Source organism: Carlito syrichta, unplaced genomic scaffold, assembly GCF_000164805.1.
Source record: "Carlito syrichta isolate Samal-C Ts95f unplaced genomic scaffold, Tarsius_syrichta-2.0.1 Scaffold307934, whole genome shotgun sequence".
In the NCBI taxonomy this organism is placed as follows: Eukaryota; Metazoa; Chordata; class Mammalia; order Primates; family Tarsiidae; genus Carlito; species Carlito syrichta.
The window spans coordinates 997,096-1,015,900 of NW_007252030.1; the positions used below are offsets into that span (position 1 = coordinate 997,096).

At 40.3% G+C, this 18,805-nt stretch overlaps 1 protein-coding gene across 1 annotated transcript; it reads right to left on the minus strand.

Moving 5' to 3' along the window:
• Positions 1–15,742, minus strand: PALMD (palmdelphin). Its single transcript, XM_008064720.1, has 6 exons — positions 15,655–15,742; positions 7,718–7,832; positions 7,547–7,580; positions 7,318–7,431; positions 4,498–5,595; positions 1–507 (listed from the first exon to the last, which is right to left on the minus strand). Exons 5-6 carry the CDS (start codon positions 5,582–5,584, stop codon positions 464–466), a joined length of 1,131 nt encoding a protein of 376 aa, XP_008062911.1. The 5' UTR covers positions 5,585–5,595; positions 7,318–7,431; positions 7,547–7,580; positions 7,718–7,832; positions 15,655–15,742; the 3' UTR covers positions 1–463.
• Between the last annotated feature and the right edge of the window lie 3,063 nt (positions 15,743–18,805).

The following is an 18,805-nucleotide window of genomic DNA, read 5'->3' on the forward strand; positions in this document are numbered from 1 at the left end:
AGCAGGAGGATGTGGTTGTAACAAGGCATTATTACATCAGGGTGACATGTTTGCTTGTCAGACTTGGATACTTCTGTGACAAAGTGCAATGACTTTCAATCTTTGTTTTACCAAAATTACAATGCCAGTTAATATGATATAGTCAGAATATTTTAAATAACTTTATTCTTAAACTTAACAAGCTCTTATTAGAAATGCTTTGGTATCAATACAATAAAAAATGGTTTCCCCCTGCCCCATTGAATCATGTCAAGTGACTGGAAAAGTTAAGCATTTGTTCTCCCCAGCTTTTTTGAAATTTTTCAAAAATAATGATTACTACTTTTTCACATGGCTTAATATGGGTATACTACAATTATAATTTTTTGGATTTCAGAAAAAATAAACAAAAATATCCAGAAGAGACATTTGCAAACGGGTCTTAGCTTCTTCACCAATGCATGTTTACATAGGCAGTCACCTTTCAGATCACTTTTTTCCCCAGCTTTGCCATTCTCATCCTTAAAGCTGCAAATTAAAGAAAAAAAAAGAGGGAGAATTATAAAAAACAAGCCTCAATTATTTACTCTAAATGACCATTTCATAGAATGCAGGAAAGTTTAGAACATACCTCAGATGGTTTTATCCAACAATGTGAGCATTGATTAAGTAGCACAAAAAGATAGTAGAAATAATAAGCTATGGTTAACTTAGGGCAGAAGCAGGCTCAGAACTAGTAGGAACCTATTTCTATAAAGATTAAAAAAGCTAGTAGAGCAAACAGTACAAGTAGAGTACATATAGGATTAGCACACAATTCCACGGTTAGCCATACATACATATACTCACAGACCAATGATTGTTTTGAGCTATATACTACCGAGAAAAAAAGGTATTGATGCTTAAATTCTATTTTGTGAGTGTATTATTTTTTAGTTCATTAAACTTCATTTTTCAGAAGAGCTCTGTCCTTTGAATATACAGTAACAAAAACAATTTTTAAAAAAGAATAAAGCAGCGTGAACCAGTAATTGAGTTTGAGTGATTATAAAATGGCTTTGTCCAGATATAAGTATGCTTTCAAATGGCAAATATAACTTTTTTGGGTATATTCTACTGCTAGTAACACATTTGATGTAGAAAGCACTTTTAAAAACATAGATTTAGGATTGATAGCACTCCTCCCCTATTCTGGTATCATGTCCTTAATATTTAGGACTTTAGGGTATAGCTGCCTCAGTCTCCTTCCGGAAGGTGGGAGATGTTTTCAAGGCACTGATTGTGTTAATGATCTAATACTACATTTCCACGTCATATGGCCCGAGAACCAGCTATTGAATTGATTGCCCAGTTTTGTTTAATGAAAAATAAAAGGGAAGTTGTGTTCTCTCACTTCTATGCCACATGTTAGCATCTATTGACAAACAAAATTAACCTGTCTCTAAGAAGCCCTGTGCACAGATATGGGAAGGGATGGGAACTCAATTCTGTAACCAGACTGTGAGCATTTTAATTGTAACTCCACTTACATGAAATATTTTTATTTGAATAAAGTTAAAGACCATTATTTCTCCTGAATCTTTAAGAGGAACGATCATTTCTAGTAGCAGGGCCAGGAATATGCCCTTGAACTTGGGATGGGCTGAGAGAATTTCCTTTGCTCTGTGTAATCAGGATGGTCCCAATTAGGAGCTGTTGGATGGTGAACCCTGAGGAGGTGGATGGAAGGAAGGCAAGGCTCTTACACAGTTTCTACTGTTAGATTTTATGGACTTTTACCTGACCCATACCTAAAAAGACAACAAGGATGAGGGACTTTAAAAAAAAAAGTCTTTTAAGGCAGTGCCAAAGCCTTCTTCCCTGCAGTTATGCCTCACTAGAGATTCCATAAACCAGGCACATTCTGTGTGCCATGGACAGTTAATGAAGGTTGCTAGAACTTGCTTTTCCTATGGAGCCTACAAGAAGCAGATGGGGTGAGTTCCTGGTCAATGTGTGGGGCCAATGCATGTTGGCTTGGAAGTCTGCTTGGTTTAGCAGCTCAAAACACCCCGGGCCATCAGCTCTCCTTCTGACTTCTATTTTCTGCTCTTCTCTGTCTCTGGTCTCCTCTCCCCACAGCAGTCAAGATGCATGATTTTGGCTGGCTTGTCTCCTTACTCTGTGTGTCCCTTGAACCCTAATGGCTGAGACAGGTTGGCAATTTTAGCACCAATAGTATGTGAGTCTCCCTGAGCTGTGGTCCCCCACCTCTTCCTCCTGGAATGCCCCTGACATCTCTAAGAAGAACAGAGTTAGAAGCACAAGAATAGTTGGTGAGGACTGCCCAGGAAAAGCAGCTGTCTAAGCGGTAGGGTAACAGTGGACTCCCAGGAGAGTTCCCAGGGTCTATGCAATGGTGGATGTGTCTGGCATTGAGCCATACTTTACAACCGTGTTATAGTTACATTAGCAGATGGAATGTTGCCTACATTTTTCTGTCATGTCTTGCCCTGTTCAAAATTTTGACTAAAAAAAATCTTGTCTTCAGAATCTCCAGGCTCTACTTTTTTTCATTTTTATACTGTTTTCTAAATTTAAAATTGTTGTGAAATAAGGCTTTGATAACCATTTGCACAACAAGAAAGAAATAATTAACAACCATGCTTACCAGGACTATTTATATTTAGTAGGGGACCTAGGCCAAAAGAATTGACTGAAATGGTGGACTTTCAAGCGTAAGCATCTTTTGGGGGTGTAGGTACGTTCTACCTGCTTGATGTTTAAGAAATTGAAGTGCATGGATGGTCATGTATGAAGAGTATACAGATGGCCCCTGAGGGCATATGACATGATGACTTCTTTATTTTTAAAACCCACTAAAAATGCATATGAGTTCTGTAATCCACATGCTGATTTGGAAAACAGGAACAGAAAACAATATCATGATGGAAGGCAAGGAATTTGGAACATTCTGTTTATAAGATACTTTGATCGATAGTACAGAACTTTGTATTGTTAGTTTGTCTGGAATAGGTTTTCCTGTTTTCATTATTTTAGTGCAGGGGCATGATTAGTGTTGTCTGGAAACATTAGTCACTTCCTGTCATTTTCCACAGGGTAAGAGTGTGTTGATACGGTTAGGGGAGAAGAAATAAGGGTTTTCAGAAGGAGCTGGGTTGTATCCAAGTTCAAAATAGGGAGGTTTTAGAGTGAGGAATGTCATTTCTGCTGACCATAGACAGCAATGTGTTCCTCTTTTCTGAGTTTTTTGTGTTGTTGTTTTAAAATGAATTTAAGATGCAAAGTTTGATCAGCAAACAAAGCTCATTCACAAAATGGAAAGAAACTTAATGTCTTTAAGTTTCCATGGTAGGGACATACCACTCAACTCTGACTGAGGAAGATACATGGGTAGACATTTTCCAAGAGGCTAGAAATTCTTCAGATACTTAAACTTTCAAATGGCATACCTAACTTACCTCCTTAAAAGAAACGAAGAAGACTCATTTTGCAGTATTATGGGTTTATGGATTATAGAGGAAGGACATTCTTGAATTATGCAGGTGCTACCGCACCTCTTTAGAATTATCAGGTTCTGCTTGTTAGATTAGCTGCTATTTAACATTTATTGCTTTTTAATGAGCATTCTTCCAATAGAGACATTTAAAATTACTATCCTTAACAAACATACAGAAACTGTATGCATGGGCAATTTGATTTACATCTTTAGCTAAGGTAAGCATAGCTATTGTAATTGATTTTATCAGGTTCTTTATTTATTCTTTATAATAATTAGAATATAATATTTAAGTGATAGCTAGTAATCTAAAATTGAGATGCGATTAGTTTAGTAGAAAAAAGTGTTATTTTCCATTCAATGCTAAAATAGCTAAATAGCTATAAAGCTGTAAGAACTTTATAAAGAATGAGAAATGCAAATATATAGAAAATAGAAGAAATAAATATAGTAAGATTGGGAGGCCTATTTGAAGTTAAATGTTATAGAAGGTGTAAGATAACATTTTGCTTTAAAATGTAGGAAAATTAGGGAAATAAAGTTAATGAAACTATAAAAGATATAGCAAAGTAATAGAATTCCCTGAAAATAATATTTGTTTCTTGCATTTTCTTGTAAAATTAAGGCAATTTGTTAACTTATGTAAGGAAGTGTAAGTCACAGTGAGGCACAAACACATAGTTGTCATCAGATTCTAGTGGGAAAAGATGCATTATTGATGACCCAATATATTAGTGACCCCAGTACCTTCACGCACAGTACCATACCATGACAGAAGAGCAAATTCAAGGTATTAAGGTTTATCAAGACAATGTCCATATAAGGCAATTCACCTTTTTTATCATTTGAAGTGACTTAGTCACTTTACTGTGGTGATCATCATTCAAATCAGTGTTAATTTAAGAAATCTCGGTGTGTGTTAGTTTATAAGGTGATCAGAGAAAGCGAAAGTGTATTAACACAAGGAGAAGCTGGTCACATGACCAAACAGCAGCGGCATGCCTTGCCATTTTTATTACCTGTTAGGGATGGATCCTCAGTTCCATCTCCAGCCGTCTGAGCATCAGGTGGAGAAGGGTGGACGGGGCTGCCTAAACTTTCTTCTTGCTCTTTCAGAGATATGGAATTTTTGTGGGGAGATTTATTATTTATATTTTCATGAGGATGAACTTCTGATCTCTTTCTAGGCAGTGGTGTGGGTCTGGCCGGCTGGTAAACCTGACTACAGGGAGCTATGGGATGGTAGGCCAGTCTTCCAGCTTCTCCTTCATCCTCCTCCTCCTCATCATCAATCACAACCAGCTCAGCATGGATGATCCCATCATAGCCCATCAGAAGCTTCTTGTCCTCTTCACTGTCTTCTGCCTGCTGGTATCCCATGAAAATCATTGTCACGGGTTCTGAATCGTTTATGTCAGGAGGCAGGGAATGAACGATGTTATACCTAACATCTTCCTCATCCTCTTGGCAAGTGGGAGGAGAACCCTGGCCTTCAGACTTCCCGGTGATGGCTTCTCTGGGACTCAGTGTCACCTTTGGAGAGGGTGCCTCTCCATCCTGCAAGATACCTGCTTCTTCCCAAGGAGACAGTGGCTTCTTTTGTGGGATGTGTGACGTCTCTTCCGCTTGTTGAATCACGGATCGGGGATGAGGTACTGGCCGAACGGGACTGACATGACTGAAGTTGTTGGCCCCTTCCTCCGAAAGTCCATTGTTCATATTGTGTATGGAGTCGCTGGCATCACCATCCAGTCCATTTGCTTTCATCTTTATCCTTTCTTGAAAGTTTGGTCCAGGGCTTACTTTGTCTCTCTGTGGGGTTGTGGGCCTACAGAATGGATTGGCATATACAGGCTCGTGATACTCTGTTGGGGATTTTGAGTTTCTCTCTGAGGCTTGTCTTAAGAGTTCCTCTACCTCAACAGGTGCTAGGTCATCGGTGCCATTATATGCTGCGCTGTGGTTATTGCTTACTGCATACACTGTCTTTTGCCCGTCGTCATAAACTTTTATTCCTGTACCTTTAAAGTTGTCTGATGGAAGAGGTATTGAAGACAGAACTGTACTTTCCCCCGTCTTCAAGTCTTTTTCAACTTTAATTTCCATGGCATACAAAGCTGTGAATAAATAAATTTGATCATTGAGTTAACTTTTTCTCTGATAGACTAGCCTGCATCCACAGTGTTTATTTTTATATTAAGCATACCCTTTTATGTACTCTGATGTGAGATGCTGTCTATTTTTGAAGTTTCTGATTCTTGTCATTAATTATATAATGACCGACACAGTAATAACATGGGTTGTTACTTTAAGGGTGTATGAAATTACAGAAAAAATGAGAAGGACTGAAGAAGAGAAGCTGATTGGAGGAGACAGGCTGAGGATTTCAAACAGTAAAAATGTTCACTGGGGAACCAGAAGGTATTCCCTTTCCAATTAATACATCCAACAAGCCAGATTTGCTCTCTTTTGCATTTCTCAATGGGTAGAATCAAAACCACATCCTTGTTGCACAGGCTGGCAGACCCTTGAAATTAAGGGCGTGTTCCAGAGTTTTCACAATGGAGAGGCTGTTTAGATGTGGAACTAGTACTGGGGAGGGAGCAGAAGTCTAGAATCATGTGCTTCTCTTTGTATTTTGTTTCATTTTCACTCACATTTTCAAGTAGAGAAAGAGCTAGAAATAGACAAGATCACTCGTATGTAGGAGCTAAACGGTCACAAAAATGGAAATTGATAGACATTGAGGACACCAATAAGGAGGGAGGTGGGGAGGGGGATTAGGTTTCAGAAATTACCTATGGTATGCAGTGTTCACTCTCTGAGGGATGGGCCACCTGAGACCCAGTCTCACCACTACATAATATGTCCATGTAATGAAAATGCATGTACACCCCCTGAATCTAAAGTAAAAATGGAAAAAGTAGAGCAAGATCAACTGTACTGAAACAACTAGACTGCAGGGAACTGAGAAAGCTGAGATCTGCATCATGACCCAGGTAAGATCCCTATGGCTGGAGTTTTGACCGACTGGGCAAAGCTGATAGGATTCTGTGCAATGTTATGAGGCGGTCATGCTTGCTCTCGCTGTCCTTACACCTTCCTTTCTGACTTCATCTTGCGTTTTGTACCTCCTCCATAGCCTGGCAGTTCTTCGCCTTCCCTGGCTACTCAATGAAAACCACAACATACCTCACCCACATGCTTCCTGTCCAGCTTCTCTGCTGCATTCTTCTGTATTCACTCCCTAACATGATATAATTAGTGAACACCTACTATGTGCCTGAGCTTGGCACACAGTAGTTATTTCCTAAATATTTGTTGAATGAATGAATGACTACTACTTGTGGAGAGAGTGTAGCTTCTCCTTCCACTCTAAAATTCAAAGAGTTCCTCTCTGCTCTAATGCAAACTTTCATTGTTCCAGAGGCTTGGAAATATTCATTTTATCAAAATCAATTTCCCATGGAGGTAAATAGTGAATAGTGCCTGGCCTTCCCACAGGGAGTATTTTCATTTTTGAAAAGGTTCTTAGTGGCCTAAGAGAGTGTCTCCTGGATGGAATATGTTAGGAGAGAGATTTTTGACCGGGGAAGCTTTGCTTTTAAGAGCTTCTTGTCTCCTTCAGGTCTTCATTGTCCCTGACTCTACCTGGTTTGCTAGGGAATGAATTACATGAAGTATGTGATCTCATTATCCCTACTGACATACTTCATGGAACTTTGTAAAATGGATTGTTGCCTCGCTGGAAGCTTAAGATGGCACAACAACTTGGGAATATTTGACACTGTAAAATCTGAAATTAAAAACATACCCTTGAACACAGGTTGCTTACATACCTTTTCTATTTTGTTCATCATCTTCTGTTTCTTCATTTTTTTCCTTCCTTAACCTGGAAGGTATGTAGGATTTTGGAAGGTCAGGAATATCAGCATAGATGTCCTCAATTGACTCTGTAAAATTAATATGAATTCAAAATACATTTAGAATATATGTACAATAATGAGAAAAATTCAAATTCTGTAAAAATACTTAGTTAAACATAAGGGAGGCTGCTTAAAAACATACCTCTTGATGTTTCTTCCTTTTCCACCTTCACAGACTATAAGAAAAAAAAGTTCTCCATAATTAATACAGTTTACAAAATAAAATCTAAATGTGGGTATATTTGAAGAATTAGATAGCATTTGTGGATTTCTTTTGAGGAGAATTATGGTTTTAAAATTGGTTAATGCTCACTCTTATGATGTCTTCTGTTGTCCTCTCAATTGATTTTAGTTTCTTTAAAATGGCCTCTTCGTTCGTTGAGATTTGCAGTTCAGCTTTTTCAAGATCTTGGATCTCTTTCTCAAGTCTGCCAACAAAAAGACTATTTTTATTGCTTAACACAGTACAAATGTAGGTTTCTCAAATGCATCTTCCCCATATATGTACATTTTCCTTGGAATACTGCATGTCAGTAGCCAGATGCCTTCTAAGAACGTAGTGTCACACTGAGCATCCTGCTTAATACATAGATGGTACCTAATGCTTTTAATTCAAGTTTTTATTTTTATTTCTCACAAAGGGACTCTTAGGTAAATTATTTGACCTTTGCTTCATCTTCTTTATTGTGAAGACTAATATCACTTCCAAATTAAAGAGAGTGACTTCTATATAGAGGCTTAAATTCAAAGGCGAACCAACAAGAATGGTACATTCATAGTTATTATGCAGCTCACCAATTTTTCTTATCCAAGTCTCCATATAAATTATTGGAGAAAACATTATAATGATTATAACTTGATTTAATAATTACAGCTACTTAATACTTATAACTCCTGCATACCTCGCATTGAAGGTGACACTTGTTTTAATTTCATGGCTTCCTAAGGGCTGTGCCATATTACAGTGAGTAGGATGAAGAGGTGGGGAGATGAACCATATCAAGCACAGTGGCCTCAGCTGCTGCTATTTATGGAAACTATATTTTCCACAAAAAAGGGGTAGGGGCTCCAGTGGGCTGACAAGACATAAGGAAACTTACTGGGACAAAGAAACATTGGAAACTGGACCACTGCAAATATTCTGAGCTGGCATCTTGACCAGCACACAGCCGCCTGTCAGAGTTCAACGAACTCCAGGGGGGTGGCATAGTGACCTCTACTCCGCATAGAAACATAACGGCCACTTGCCATCATGTAGCAAACTAGCCCTTGGCAGCTGTGAAACACATAATTTCTCAGCCAAATCCTCTAAGCTCTAAAATCAGCTGCCTTAGAGGATGGCTGATTCCATTTAGCAGCTGGGCCAGGAGATGACAGCTGTGGACATTTGTGTCAGCTAAGATGACTGTTAGTTTTCTTGGCTTCCTTCTTGAAGATGGTCATATGCCTGGCAGCTCAAAAATGTGGTACTGGTGTCACACCAGTAAGAGCCCGAGATGTGGTCTGCATGGCCAGCCTCCTCCTTGTTGCTTCTGTTTCAGAGTCCTGCCTTCGCGGCTGCCTCTGACCATTGGCAGTGGCCTTGTATATTGGCGGAAGTTTTCTTGTGTATCACAGAACTCCAGTGAAATGAAGTACCCTGGCTTCCTGGGAGTCACTGAGGTGTGACTGCTGTTCTGTGAAGATTCTTCCACATTTTTGCCCATCAACAGAGCCTTTGGGATGTCTGTTGGTCCAGTCTGGTAGAGTGGAGGGTTCTGTACTGAAAGTGATGGATCCGGAGACTATTTCATCTCCACTCCTCATGGCTTGTGAGGACAATTCCCTTAACCTCCCCAAAATTCTGCTTTGCAATGTGTGTAATAAGAATGATAGGACCTGACTTACCTTACCCAGATATTTGGTGAAGCTAAGGAGAGATAGTGATACAAAAACACCTTGAATATGTTGATAGCAGATGAAGTTTATGATGGCATAATCCCTAAACGTTTCCTGCAACTCACTCTCTTTTTCCTTTCATTCCTTTACCACAGGCTCCTTTACCTAACATGTATGTAAGACGTTGTCTCCAAAGGGAAGTCTTTTGGTAGAAAAGAAGGCTTAAATCATTGCTGCAAGCAGCTCTGGTGCCTCAGGACCCGGCTATGGGATCCAGGGAACCTGGGGTTGAATCCTGATTCGTCTGCCAACTTCCTGTGGACCTTAGACAAGGCATCTGATCTCACTAAGATGTATTGTCTTAATTCATTTAAAAATATTTACTTAGCATCCACTTTGTACCTGGCATTGTTCTATGTGCTGGGGATATGACAGTAAACAAAACACAGTCTCTGTCCTCAAGGAGCTTATATTCTCATGGGAGATAATACAATCATGTACAGGCTGGAAACCTTTTTCTATAAAGGGCCAGATACTAAATCTTCCAGACTTTGCAGTTTACACATGGTTCCTGTTGCATATTCAACTTCTTTCCTTCTTTTTCTTTTATAACCCTTTAATGACATTAAAAACGTTGTATCTCTATGGAAACATATCAGGGTTAGATGTAGTCCTGAGCCACAGCTTAGTTTGCCAACTAAGATGTATATATGTTTTTATTTTATTTTATTTTTTGAGTTGAGATCTCACTCTGCTGCCCAGGCAGGAGTGCTGTGGCACCATCATGACTCACCACAACCTTGACCTCCTGGGCTCAAGCAGTCCTTTCACCTCGGCCTTCGGAGCAGCTAGAACAGGTGTGCGCCACTACACCCAGCTAATCTTTTGATTTTTTTGTAGGTACGAAGTCTTGCTATGTTGCCTAGACTGATCTTGAACCCCTGGGCTCAAGCAATCCTCCTGTCTCCGTATCCCAAAGAGCTGGAATTGCAGTCATGAAGCCCCACACCTGGCCACAAATGTATATATGCTACATATATGTAATGCAAATGTGTATATATCACGAATATGTAGATACACACACAATGAACAAATGTGACTATACACTCACACATACACATTAATTTATAAAAAAATTTCTGTGAGAAAAGCAAGATAAAGACTATAAACAGCAGGAGAAAAAAGATGGAGAGAACTTGGGAGCAGGCACTGTTTTGCACTGTGTGGTCAGGGAAGGTCTCTCTCACAAAGTGTCGCTTGATCAGAGACATGAAGGAAACGAGAGCAGGCCCCATGAGGGTTCAGGGGAGTGTGCTCTGGAGAGAGGAAAGCATAACTACAAGGTCTGAAGGAAGAGCAGAGAGGGAAAGAAGGTGAAATGAAGTCAGAGGCGGCAGGTGGCCAGGTCACATAGGGCCTTGTGCGTGGCAAGGCCTTTGGGAAGCCACCAGAGTCTTGAGCAGAGGAGAAACGTGCTATGACTTGGAATGTGAACAGCTGCCTTGGCTGCTGTGTTGAGAACAACTGGAGGGGGTGAACACAGAGGTCAGTGGACCTGATAATCCCAAGAAAATGGCGTCATCTTGGATGGTTGCCATAGAAGGGTGAGAAGTGGCTGGATCCTGGAAATATTAAAGAGGAAGGGCAGCCAGGGCTTGCTGATGGATTGCATGTGGGGTGTGAGAGGAAGAGAGATGTCAAGGGCGGTCCCAACATCTGGGACTCGAGTAATTGGGAGCGTGCAAAGGCGATTGGCTGAACAGAGACCTGGGAGAGGCAAGAAAGGTGGTGTGTGGGTATGTTTACTTGGTCTATAAAGAGATGTGGAGAGAGTTGGATATAAATGTCTGGAGCTCAGAGAAGTCTGGGACTGAAGACACAAACTTGGGAGTCAGTATTCATTGTCGGTACTCATAGGAGTGGATACATTTTCCTGGGAAGTAAGGGAGCTCAAGATGCCGAGGACTGAATCTGGGGCAAGGCAGCATTAAGCAGCCCAGTCAATGTCAATGACTGGGTAGGGTTTCAGTGAGTAACACAAGGAAGGGCAAGCAGTCAGCGCACGCTGGTTTCCTTTGGTCTCTGCCCCTTGCTGTTGCTGGGAGCTCTGGGTCTCCCTGGCTAGAGACATCTCAGAGAATTTAGAGAAGCACTGGTATTTGTAACTGTTTCTCTCTGAAGATAAAACCATGGTAGAGTAACACCATGATTCTCATGACTATCTCTGGACTTATATGGGAAGAACATGAGGTTGAAATCCTGCTAACCTCATCAAAGTATCCACTAATGAATGTTTTCAAAGGTTTTCAAATCACAGGGTGAAAGTTGTGTTAATATGAGACTGCAGTCTCATGACACATCATGACATGTTTGTAAAAATGAAACGTAAGCAGACATGCCTCTCCCACTCTTTGTCAGTTACTGCTAACTCAGTTAAAACGGATAATAAGGAAACATCTTGGGGCTAGTTGTTTACAGTCACAAACCTCTGATGGGAGATGATTTCTGATGTAGAACATTTCTTAACTTTTCCATTTCAGTACAAAGCTTAATTTCTTATTTGTGTGTATTGATTGGATACTTGCCTATGATCTATCATGAAGGAATACATGTTAAAGATTTGTTCTTCTAGAAAAGCTTTCTACAAGATCAGAAGGGAGAGGAGGAGAGACCCAGAAAACCTTGAGAGTGAAGAGCTGGACACACCCTGACTGGCGCTCAGAGCAGTCTGAGTTTGAAGTCTGGATGAGTCGGAACTCAGAGGCAGCCCAGACCAAGGAGAAGATCTGATGACCTCCACACCAGAGAGCATATCGCGTTCTTGAGGATTGACTGTTCCTAAGGAACAAAGAGCAAACATTGCAACTTGTTTGCATACAGGCCAGCTCTGTATGTCTAGCACGGTGGTTCTCAACTGGGGGTGATTTTGCTCCCTGGGGACATTGGGAAAGTCTGGAGACATTTTTTGGTTGTCACAACTTGGGGGTGCTGCTGACATCTAGTGGCTGGAGACCAGGGGTGCTGCTAGACAACCTGCAATGCACAGAACATAGACCGCTTCCCCAAACAAATAATTGTTTAGTCCAAATTGTCAATAGTGCTGAGGTTGAGAAACCCTGGATACTTAAAAGAAGATGGGGAATAGTACGGGTCTTTTTTTTTTTTTTTTTTTTTTGGAGCCAGGGTCTCACTCTGTCACCCAGGCTATAGTGGAGTGGCACAATCACAGCTCACTGCAGCCTTGACCTCCTGACTCAGGAGATCCTTCTGCCTCAGCCTCCCCAGTGGATGGGACTACAGACATGGGCCACCAGACCTGGCTAATTTAGTATGAGTTCTCGATACATATTGTCCTGTCCTGTTACTTCCACTAACTGGTCTGGAGGCATATCAGCGGTGGCATAACACCTGCTAACTCAGGCTGTCCCAGGGAAATGGCCATTCAGCCCTCCCCTTGGGTGTTGTCCTGGCTTTATTTATTTTTTAAAATTTTTATTAAATATGCATATTTTACATTTATTTTAGAGCTGTGGGGTCCGTGTGAGGATTTGCTACATAGGTAAATTATGTGCAGGTGAGGTTTGGGCTTCTAGTGAGCCCTCCTGCACCAGTAGTGAGCCTAGTGCCCAGTGGGTGGTTGTGTGCCCCTGATCCTCCCTCGCTCCCTCCCTCCCTCCTTTGGCAGTCCCCAGCATCTATGGTTCCTGCCTTTGTGACCCCGTGCCCAATGTGTAGAGTCCACTCATGAGTGAGAACATGTGATGTTCAGTTGTCTGTTTCTGTGATATTCATGTAGAGTGATGGTCTCCAACCATATCCATTCCTGGCTCTATTAAGAGAGCTTTGACTTCTGAGATGCAAGTAATTCCCCAGTCCTTTCAAAGTATATGGCCAAATGCCAGTCACAACTTAATTTTAAACATAGCATTGTTTATATCAATTTCTCTGATATTTTACTCTATTCCTCATTAATCCTTTCCATTCTAATTTCTTCCCTTTCCAGTATACACATATGGACGTATATCTATTTTTTATTGTTCAGTGACTATTTATAGTTAAGACAATACTCAAGCTTGATTTAAAGCTCAAACAATGCAGGGCTTAAATTAAGGACTCTCATCCAATCCCTTTCCAAAGGTAGTTTTAGGGGAGAGAAAAAAATTAGCAAATATAAGTGAGGTATTAGGGAAATATATATACACATATATGTGTGTACATCTATATATACATATATACACACATACGTGTGCATATGTATGTGTATATGTGCATATGTATGCAAAATTTTTTTCTTTTTTTTTTACACTAAAAGCTTTTGGGGAGTTGCCATGGGGTAGGTAACCCTTTAACCTTCACAAGCCTGTCTTGCAGCTGATAGGTTAGAATTTCCATAAGAGCTGCCTGCCCCATCTTTGGAAGATATTACCTTTCAGAATGGGAATTGAGTATCTTTTTGAAATGCTGATTCAGTTTGATGAGGAACAGGCAGCAGAGAAAGAGAAATATCCTTGCTGGTGCCTCCCAGGCTGTGAGGCGGGACTTGATGGATGAGTTGGTGCCTCTTATGGTTTCTGAGAGATGGTGGGCGGGCATCATGTGTCAATTTAGGCAAGCAGAGTACATGAGAAAGGATTTATAATGCTCTCAGTTATTGGCATCTTTCTTCTCCTTGCCCATTTGCTGGGGGAAAAGAAGGTTATTTTCCAGAGCTCCCCAGGTGAAAGCAGAGAGCTTCCATTTCATGCACTGTTGTGGTAACGACCTCCCCTTAATCATCATGAGATAATGTCCCTGGTCTAATTCCAACATGCAATTTTTTTGTCTTGGAGAAAAGGACAGCACATAAATGCTGGATGTGTCAGGAAGAGCTTATTTCAGAAGGCGATTTTTCTGCTTCTAAGGGTCCATTTATCTCTCTCAGTTTTTGGTGGAGTTAACAGGGACTAACAGCCTGATGGAGTTTTCCATAAGGGGCCAAACAGACTGGAACTCATGAGGGAAAAACCCCACAAACTCAAATTCAAAAGCTATCATCCATCCTCTCAGTATTCCACTTGTTGGCAATTACAACAACATTGAACACATATAGCATATGTACACAGTACCAGACACTGGCCTAATTAGTGCTCACAACAACACCCATAAGAACAGCTATTAATTCCATTTCACAGATGAGTAAGTTGGGACTTCGTGTGGCAGGTCCTTTCTAGAGACCTCCACGTAGCCTATGGCAGGATGAAATTTGAAACCAGACCTTTGCTTATAGAGCCTGAGCTCCTCATTCCTCTCCAGTTAGCTACTGTGGGGAAAAAGCAAAAAACAAAAAACAACTGCTTAAAAAAATGGATTCTTAGGAACTTAGACAAAACATTCATTTTGCTCAGCAGTATAAAAACAATGATAAAAAAGAAGGTGAAGATTGAAATGATAGCTGGACCCACAAATATGTGAAAGTCTTGACCCATTACATAGAAAGGTAATATTTCTGTCTTCATATTCATTAGGGCTATTTTGCTATATTGGTGGATTTTTCTGCTCAGTGGGTTAGTCTAATAAGGATTGAAGTTCAGGTTCTTTCTGTCTTTCCTTCTTTCTTTCTTTTTCTTTCGCTATTTGATTTTGGTTCTTGGTAGTTCTTAGAACAGACTTCTTCAAATAATCTGGGGTTTCCTAAGCTAATGCCATTTTATAGCAAGACTTTCTGTGCTTGGATATAAGACTGTTGTTCAAGCAATTGAAGCTGTAAGACCTAAATATAAAGCTGGCTAATGCAATTGGACTATAATACTGTAGTTTCTGTGTAATCACCAATGCTATGTTTAAAATTAAGTTTGTGACAGGCATTTAGTTGTATACTTTGGAAAGATTGGTGAATTACTTGCATCTCAGAAGCCCATGATTTCTTAATAGAGCCAGGACTATACCCAAAGAGAGGCCCCAGTGGCTACTTCTCTGGGATAGCCTGAGTCAGCAGGTGCTTGCCCTACTCAGGTGCCTCTGAGACAGGTTGGTGGGAGCATTACCGTACCTCTCCCTCACACTTCCATTTCCCAAACTAGATGAAGGAGGATCCAGTTTCTTTTGGGGCTCACAGGCTCTCAGTATGTCTTTGCCTCCAGCATGTGTTGAGTTCTGCCTCAAAGCAGTGAACAATTCTAACTCTTGACTCTGCCCTTGAGCTAGAGATTCCTCCCTATGTAATCTTGGGAGGACAGGAGAGAGCTGGTGGTTTTTCTATATTTTGTGCATTTTTGTGTGAAGGTCCACTTTTTTTTAGGGGAAGAAAAGGTTCTTTTCTTCTATCTCTACTCATGGAAACCGAAAGTATGACCCTATGAAAGTTAACACACTAGACTTAATCATTTAACTCACCAAGGGCTATCATAATAAGATCACTGGGTTAATGTTTGTAAGTCACCAGCAAAGGGCTTGATTTGGAGGACTTCCTTAATAAAGTTGAGTTACACTTTTCTCTTACTCTCTCTGCTTGGGAGAGGAAGGCCGTCTGTGACAACTCTAGTGGAAAAGAAAAATCTGTCAGGTCTGTTGGGAATTTGATCTTCAACTTTAGAAGTATGGTACTCATATAACTTCAGGTACACACTTGTCCTTGAAAACATTATTCAACACAAAAAAACCTCAACAGTGTTCCGGCGTTATCAGAAGAAATGTCATAATATATATGAGTATCTAATAAATGTTGGCAGAAAAATGCCAATATTTTGACCACTGCTGGTTTCTTCCTCCACACCCCACTTTCACCCATCCCCCCACCATTCTTTCTTAATGATAGAATTCCCTGAGTTTTAAGTGTCTACTTGGCTATCTTGCTGTGGACCACATCTCCCAGGCCCCGTACTTAGATAGTGCCATGTGAATAAATTCAGTTCAGCAGGATATGAGTAGAAGTGATCTCTGCAACTTTTGGGTCACATCCTTAAAATAGAGCACTTGTCCTCCCCTTCCTAAACTGGAATGCAGTGGTGGTGAGCTGGCTGTGACCACATAGCCAAGGGCATCCCTCAGAGGGTAGCAAAGTGACAAGACAGAAAGAAACAGGGCCACTGGGGACACTCATGGAACATTGATGTTGCAGTCCACTTGAAAGGCTTCCAACTGGGATTTGATGTATGTGAGAGAAATGAATCTTTCTATCTCATTTAAGCCACTGCTCTTAAGGACTCATAAAGCAACAGAACTAGTGTGCTAACTATGGGATAACTTTATGGGGTTATGTAACAGATTTTATAAATTTGTTATGTAACGGATTTTATAAATTTTTTCACAATTTTTTTCATTGATTTGAATAATTACTCGTTAGGATCTTGTCTTTCAGGTAGTTAAGCAAAAACAGAGAAATTAATCAGCCTTTGCTCCTAGTGTTTAAAGAATTTATATGTTTCTAAATGAAGTGTCAGATTGCACATGGTTTGTGTTGACAGACGGCTAATATTAAATGGCTAAGATTTGCAATGAAAAAACAAAAGATTTTATTTTATTTTATTTTTTAAGATCAGAGCTCATCCAAACGAATCTCTCGGAAACTCAATGGATATTATTGAGTACACATGGTTGACCTGAGTCAGGTAATCTTGGCTTCAGTGTGTTAGTTGCATGTAATGGGCAGATAAGTTAGACTGATAGGTCAAAGGCCAAAGACATTTTCTAAATAAAATAGAAGGCAGTCTTTTAAAATTTGTTTTATTTTTTAAAATTGGGGTTTGATACATTTCATCAAACATGTGACAAACCTTTTAAAATAAGTTATTACATGTCAGGTGTATTTTCTTCGCCAAATGAAGTAAAATCATTATCTTAAATGAAATAAGTCAGAGACATAAAGCCAAGGACCACATGTCCTCATTGGTAAGTGGAAGCTAAAGAATGTGTATACATGGGCACAGAGAGTGGAAAAATAGACCCTGGAGACTCAGAAGGGTGGGAGGCAGAGGGATGTGTGGGATGAGAAATTACCTGCTGTTACAGTGTACACTATTCAGAAAGTTTGCACTGAAAGCCCAAACTTCCCCACTATGCAACACATGCATGTAACAAACCTGCACTTGGAACCTCTACCTCTATAAAAATAATTTTAAAGAACCATATCACAAAAGATGAATACGTCTATGCACAGACATGTAGGTGACAACAAAAATGGCCTTAGAATCTGCCATGGTCCAAGGCATGAGTGTGATAAGGAAGCTCTAATCTACTGGTGCAAACAGTCACATGCTCTGGGAAGGCATGCCAAGGAATTAAAGGGCATTTGGCATGCTGTGAACACTGTTTGCCGCGAGCCAGATCTGTTACCTCTAATCCCGAGCATTTAAGAATAGGACAATACAGTGCAGCAGTTTTGAGATAACCAGAAGCAGAGGGCCAGCACAGCAATGACATTGGGACGAGTGGCCGTTTGCTCTGACGGTCGGGAACAGAGCAGACGTTCAGAAAGCTCCGCAATATATCACATCTGAACAGCTTCTGCATGGGTGAAGCTCACCTCCCAATAGAACTCTGAAGATAATCATGATGCTATCATAATTTGAAACTGCCATGCAGATGGGTGACGTTAGGAAAGAGAAATTTAGTAGAAAAGCAAATCTTCTCATTTACAACAATATTTTGCAAGTTAAGGGTTTCATTTGCCATGAAATATAAGAAATCAAATGGGTGTTCAGAGAATCAGCCACTGTCATGCACAAGGTACAAATGTAATTTTCAAATGAATGCAAATAAACTCACATTGGGGAGGTTGGCGTGGTGTGGAGAATTGGTTAGTTACGGGCTTCTCAAATCCTCTGGCAGGACAGAGGCTGAGTGTGTGATTTTTAATTAGGGCTTGTAGAGGACCTTGTAGTACATGCCAACCATTTAATAGAAGCAAAATAATTGTAATAATCATTCAATTTGACCTTTAACCAGGTATCATGTGTTTTCCACATGGTCTTCAACCATTGTTGTAGCCAGGACATGGCAAGTTAACTGAAAATGCACTTACCCATGATTCTGGCAAGCTTTTTTTTTTTTCCTGATAAAAGAAGTTGTAAAGAAAAATATTTCTGGTGAATAAACTACTTGTAACTATATAACTAAGTGGCGAAGCATATTCAGTGATGGAGAAGGCCACTGACTCTCTCCTTTCAGAAATGATTCCTGGCTTAGTGCCTTGTGACCTTTGACATTTATTGACAACATTGTAGTGCAGCCACTATATTTTCTATTTTCCGTCCACTTGATTTTTGCTTTGCTTCTCAATGTTAATTGTTCGTATTTGACTCCAAGAACAGGACTCTACTATTTTGACAACCAAGAAATATAAATTCCAAACATGGAATAACCAAGAAGGATCAGATAGCCTTGGGTGGTCTAGATGGGCTAAGTGACATTTGCATTATGGCAGACAAAAGACGCATTGCAAGGGGTGGGTGTGGAAGTTTTCTGAGCTGGCAAGTTAGTCATGGGGACTGTCCTATGGAAGGGGGAGACCTCTCCTCTGATACAATGAGTCTTTGCTCTTGAGCAT